Consider the following 6,551-nt stretch of genomic DNA (forward strand, 5'->3'; position numbering starts at 1 on the left):
TGGTACTGATATACAGTACATCTGAAATGATTGGATAGGTGCAAGCGATATTGCAAAGAAATCAACAAGTTTATCAGAAGGCAAAGTGAAGCATTTGTCATATTGCTATATCTGGACCTTTCAGATCTACAGAAGTGGCTATGGGGTAGAGCTCCATTTGGAATTCAGAATGCTTTCTGTTCAGTGTCTGTGGACTGACATGCTAACAGGCTTACCAGCTAATATCGCCACACTGTGAGCAAGAGGGAAAAGGAAAAGAATGGCACGGCAATGTGTCCGAGTAGAGAAATACAAACCAAAGGTTTTATTTATTTTTGCATCCTTATAGCCTGCCCATAATGCTCTAAATAATACCTACAATAAGGAAAATAAAAAAAACGATTTCACTGTTTCAATTACGTCCACAGAGAAACAAGCCCAATGTCCAGACATTCATTTCATTTCAACACCACTCCTTTTTTTCTTTCAAAAGCAGATCGGTCAGCAAACCCCAGTCGTTCTGCACCACATGTCGGTATCTGTGAGGGATTACCAATAGAAGAGCTCTTACAGAGAGCAGGCAAATAACTGCTTTAATGCATCACTACATTAACCCAAAACACTACAAATGCTATTAAGAAGCATGTCGCAACCCAAGGAAAGGAAAATAAATATAAAACATAATGCATTGTGCAACTGAAATCTGCATGAAGTAATCACACCAAATCACCATTCAAAATAGCCTGTCCTTCATCTTAGCCAAGGGGACCTGGGATAAATCAAATGCAATCATACTAAATGGGTTTAGATTCAGTAACATAAAAAAGAGATGCTTTTAGAAAGACGTGTAGCTTCGCTCTGATAAACAAAGGGTTAAACCTTAGCTGCAGAAATCCACTGCAGTCTGAAAACATTTGGCTGATAGCGACTGAACAGCAAAATCTACACTCTTCTCTCCACAGCTCTCCCTCGACAAATGACTCTCTGTCTAGATTTTGCTTGGTTGTGGCTGTTGGTTTTCTTAATCTTCCAGTCTTTTATTGCAACGTTTGGCACAGTACGAATTGGTGCTTTAACAAGCTTAACCTATGGAGACTGATCTGATGTTAGGGCTTGTTGTTCTATAAACTGGTGTGGGTATAAAGGGGTTTTACTGCATTCTAAATGGTCAAAATAACAAACAGAACAGTCTTCCTCAAGACAGCTCCCTCAATCAATCATCATATAGGCTACCCCCACTGCATCTCAACATCTCTCATTTTTAAATAGAAGTTACAAGTTATTAGAAAATAGTTTAAATTGTACTTTGTTTTTTTAAATATAATCTTCCACCACCGTCCTCATAGTATATTTATTTTATATTTTTTATATTTCTATATTTATGTATAAGCATGTACAAGAGAGAAAAAAACTGTCTCTATTTTGCACTCTGTACAAAATAAAGTTACTGTCTTCTTTGTGCATTCTATTGCATGGACTGGTGAGCAGAGAGAAAACGAGGAGAGGAAGGGGTAAAGTCAGATACATATAGAAATCCACTGAGTTAGATCCACACAGCTAGATCCACAGTAAGGCCAGCATGAGTCCCCTAGATCTGGGTCTCTTGGACCTTCTCCTTGGTGTGAGTTGGCTTAATGACGTACGGTTCTGCGATGGTGCTGATGAGGCTGTGGTGCTGCTGATAATACTGGCGGCTGGAGGAGCGATGCAGGGAGTTTCCCAGGTTGTTATGGGTCCAGTGAGCCCCGTAGGCAGCTCTGTCCCTGTCCCTGTCTCTGTGTCTGTCCCTGTCTCTGTGGGAGGACGATGAGGACGACGAGATGTATTCCTTATTGAAGACAGTGCTGTTGTGTTCCAGTAACATGGGCAGAGCCAGCCCAGTCTCCTCAGACCCGCTAGAACCTGATCTGGCCGATGGAACCTGGGGAAGTTCCTCGTCCATCTGGATGATCTCGATGGTCCGCGCCGCTGCCACCGTGCTCCGCTGCTGGTGCCGCTTACGCAGCTTGTAGAAGGCAATCAACATGGCAGCGGCAAGGAGTGTCACCGCAACGAAGCAGCCAATGATGATCTTGGTTGTCTTCATGACCTCATCGAGGCTGGGGGGAGGGTGGATGGGGCCACGGGCCGTGGGGAGAGATATCTGGCGGGGGGTCTGGGTGTTCTGGAGCAACACAGTGGGTGTGGAGATGAAGACGGGCTGGAACACGGAGGGCGAGGCTGGGATGGTGGGTTTGGGTTTGGGGATCTCCTCTACGGTGGGCTCCAGCACCTCCACAGTCAGTGTAGTGAAATAGGACAGATTGGAGGTGTTGAGTTCGGCGTTGCTGACATTCAGGTAGGCCGAGGCATTGGAGTTACCAGCCATGTTAGTCACCATGCAGGTGTAGACGCCTGTGTCCGATGGCAGAACGTTGGAGAAGTTGAGTGTTCCGTCGTTAAGGACAGAAATCCGAGGGTGAGCCGAGCCATGGGTCAGAACGGTCCCATTAGGAAGCAGCCATCGGACCGATGACATGGAGGCTGTACGACACTTGAGTTCAGCCACTCTCTCTGCAGAGATGTTGAGGTCCCTGGGAGCATCCAGGATGAAGGGAGCAGAGCACTGGAATGTGGTCTGGTCCACCTCCACCAGGTATCGTCCTCTCATGTGGGCTGGGGAGTGGCAGCGGCCGCAGCAGGTGGAGTTAGTGGGGATGTACTCCCTGAGCCACCAAGACAGCCAGACCACGTCACAGTCACACCTCCAGGGGTTGTGGTGGAGATGAAGTTCCACCAGGTACTGCAGCGGGGCAAAGAGGTCATGGGGGAGAGACGACAGGTTATTATGGGCTAGATTCAGCTCCACCAGCGCCGTAATGTCATCGAAAGCGTTCCTCTCAATCACGGTGATCCCAGAGTTCATAATCCAGAGTTTCTGTAGGGAGCACAGGCCACGGAACGAGCCAGGCTTCATCTCAGGGAAAGTGTTCTCAGACATCTCCAGCTCCTCCAGGCCTGTCAGGGGTGACAGGACAGGCATCTCCATAAGGTTACACATCCCCAGATTCAGGTACTTGAGGTTCTGCAGGCCCTCAAATGCCCCGTCAGAGATGTAATCCAGCCTCCTGAGCTCGCCCAGGTCCAGCCTCATCAGAGAGGGCACCCTGTTGAAAGCATAGGACGGGATGCTCTCGATGGGGTTGTTCCTCAGCCACAGCTCCCTCAGCTTGGACAGGTACTCAAAGGCCCCGCTGGGGATCCCCGTCAGTCTGTTGTCAAACAGCTCCAGGGTGTTGAGGCTGGTCAGGCCATTGAAGGCCCCCACCTCAATCTGCCTGATGGCGTTCCTGCCCAGCTGCAGCACCTCAAGATGGTGTAGGTGTCTGAAGGTGTCAGCTTGGATGGTCTCGATGCTGTTTTCCATCAGGTTGAGGTACCTGGTGTTGGTGGGGATCCCAGGGGGCACCCTGACCAGGCCACGGCGCGTACACACCACCTTAGCAAGCTGGTTGGTGCAGGAGCACACCGCCGGGCAGTTCTGGGGGTTAGAGGGAGCACCCAGGCCGACAGGCTGGTACAAACTGAGAGCTGGCACCATGGTGAGGGCTAGCAGGGTGAGCAGGGCTGCGTTCCAGGTGGGCTGCAGAGAAACCTGGCCCACAGGACTCATGGTTCGGAGGACTCTTTTTCAGCATGGTGGGGGGAGACAGACGCTAGAGGAGGACACACCACCCTCCTACCCTGGCTGAAACAAGGACAGCGCTCGCCACGCCATCGACGGGACTGGGAGACGCTACGCAGAGACAGACAGGGAGAGAAAGTGAGAAAGAGAAAGAGAGAGGGAGAGAAGAAAATATAAAGAGAGAGGGAGAGTAATAGAGGGGAGGAAGAGTCAGAGTGAAAGAAGGAGAGAGGGGGAATAGAGGGAGAAAGAGAGATTAATGTGAAGGCAGAGCACCAGCAGAAGCAGAATGCTTTGCAGTGATAAAAACAAACGGTTGAAAACCAGGATCAATCACCTACCTCATTAGTTCTGAAATGGCCTGTTTCTTCTTCCTTTCCGAATACTACGAAAACCAATCACAAACCACAGCCGTGTAGTTCACTTCAATGGAAAATCCGAAAAGTGAAAAATATATTTAATTTCAGTTCTTCTCCTTCCTCTGGAATGTGGTGGTAATGTCCCTGTGTTAACCAATGGAACAAGATGTCTCCTATTAGCCCGTGGTAAGAGTGGAGCAGAGCGGAGTGGAGCAGAGCAGAGTGGAGCAGCGTGTAGAGACTACAGGCTCGGTGGTAAAGGACAGGCCGTGTGGGTTAAGCTAAGCAGGTGCCTGGCGTCCCCCAGCCCCCCTCCTCTCCCCCTCTCCCTGCCTGCAGCCGCAGACACACAGCCCCCTCTGTTGACGAATCAAACTGCTCCATCACGCAGTATAAGCCAGATACACTGAGCAGAAGGGAAAAAATTACAGAATAAAAATTATAAAAAATCCCCCGTTTTGGCAGGTGCTCGTGCATGTGAGCGTGTTCCTTTGTTTCTGTGTGTGTGAGTGTCGGCAGAGAGCCCTCCGTCTCTGTGACTTTGCCGACGGCTAGCTTGTGCCTGATTAGCCCCGCTCTGATGGATGGAGAAAGAGAGAGAGGGAAAAGCTAAAGGACTCCTGATGCAGTCACCCCACTGTCATCTCTTTTTCTCTCTTCTCTTCTGGTCCTCTCCCTGCGTTGGCTTGCCTGGCTGTGTCTATAGCAGCTGCAGCCTGCCGCGTGCAGCATAGTTAGCAATAATCCAGCGATTCCTCCTGGGGGGGGGGGGGGGGTGCTGCTGGTTAGAGAGGAGGGAGGAGGAGGGGAGCGCAGTGCTGCCGGAGCTACGCTTTAGAGAGAGAGAGGAGTAGATTCCTGTTGTGTGGATGCGATGGTGGCTGTGAAGGGTATATATCTGTAGCTGCTATCCGTAAAATGAGCCAGGAATGGGGTGCTCCTGGCCTGGTGCCCTCTCCCCTGAGGTGTGTGTCTCCTGCCGTATCCCTCTGTCTGTCCTGGTTGTCTACAAGTTGATCCCCAGGGCTGAGCTCAGGACTGAGGGCTGTAGGTATGAGGTGAGGTAGCAAGTTGTGGCAGTTAGCTCTCTGTGTGGCAGAGAAGCTCCCGACTGGCTGCTGGACTACTGCAGTAACCACTGTGGAGGAGAGAGATAGGAAGCGAGAGAGGGGGAAAGCAAAAGGGAGAGTGAGAGAGCGGAAGAGAGAGAGGAGGCACACAAGCAGTCAAACAGGCATGACACCGTCGCAGCATCAGCAGCATTCCAATCCCCATCTCCTCTTCTCTTCTTGTTATTTATTCTACAGCCTCTCTTTTTCCCTGTGTGTGTGTCTTGAGAGGAGCTAAGACTGTCTCTGCCCTTTCCCTTTGTCCTTCAGTGGGAACGTGAATGTAATGCTGACGCACTCCTCTCCTTCTCAGCCGTGGCTCAAACAGCCAAACACACACACACACGCGCACACACGAGCACACACACACACACACACACACACACACACACACACACACACACACACACACACACACACACACACACACACACACACACACACACACACACACACACACACACACACACACACACACACACACCCAGCCAGCCAGCCAGCCAGGCAGGCTCAGAGCAGTTCATTGGTTTGATGCAGTGTTCCTTTGTATTAACAAATTCACCCCCCCCACTCCCTTCTCTCTCTCCCTCTGGTTTTAGTATCTCTGTTAACTCTAAACCCTCAGAGTATTTATATGTGTTACTTCCCCCTCCCTTCTCCTTCCCAGAGCACAGAGCACAGTACACCAGTGCTGCTGTACAAATACATTGTATTGTGTGTATCAGGCACTTTTCCCCTTGTAATTCATTATGCCACTAAGTATTAACCACATGCATGATGGCCACAAGACCGAACAATATGATATTGTTAGTGAGGTGCTGTGTGTGTGAGTTTTTTTTTGTGTGTGTGTGTGTGTGTGTGTGTGTGTGTGTGTGTGTGTGTGTGTGTGTGTGTGTGTGTGTGTGTGTGTGTGTGTGTGTGTGTGTGTGTGTGTGTGTGTGTGTGTGTGCGCATGCGTTCGGGGGGATCTCTGACATCATTGAGGCTGAGTTGACTGCTTCTCTCTCTGCTGGTTAAGCTTCTCTCTCCTCCTTTCCTTCTCCAATTTCCTCTCTACCTCCCCTCATCTCCCATATAGACCTAGAGGGGAAGAGGGAGATAGATGAGGGATGCTAATGCACAACATTTTCAGTGAGAAGGAATGAGGAAAAGAGAGAGGTTGGAGGGATGAAGGGAGAGCAGAGCTGATAACACTGGATTATGTGTTATTTGAATGCAGGAGAAGGAGTCTCCCTCCCTCTCTCTGTCTTTAGTTAATGGCCACCTTCCTCCCTCTCCATCTCTCTTTCCATCTTTCCCTCTCTCTCTGCTGGTGTTCAGACTCGCTCCTGGGGGTGTAGTAAAGAGCTGTTAATTTCACACCAGAGCAGCGCTGCTGCCTCATTTTGGCATACAGCACATATAGCCAATCATATACACCGCTTCGTCAATTCCATTTTA

At 49.8% G+C, this 6,551-nt stretch overlaps 1 protein-coding gene across 1 annotated transcript; it reads right to left on the minus strand.

Moving 5' to 3' along the window:
• Positions 1-275: 275 nt before the first annotated feature.
• LOC109888665 (leucine-rich repeat-containing protein 4-like) lies at positions 276-5,389 on the minus strand. Its single transcript, XM_020479828.2, has 2 exons — positions 3,985-5,389; positions 276-3,754 (listed from the first exon to the last, which is right to left on the minus strand). The coding sequence occupies exon 2, from the start codon at positions 3,629-3,631 to the stop codon at positions 1,568-1,570; it is 2,064 nt and encodes a 687-aa protein (XP_020335417.1). The 5' UTR covers positions 3,632-3,754; positions 3,985-5,389; the 3' UTR covers positions 276-1,567.
• Positions 5,390-6,551: the final 1,162 nt, after the last annotated feature.

This window comes from Oncorhynchus kisutch, linkage group LG4, assembly GCF_002021735.2.
Source record: "Oncorhynchus kisutch isolate 150728-3 linkage group LG4, Okis_V2, whole genome shotgun sequence".
Taxonomy (NCBI): Eukaryota; Metazoa; Chordata; class Actinopteri; order Salmoniformes; family Salmonidae; genus Oncorhynchus; species Oncorhynchus kisutch.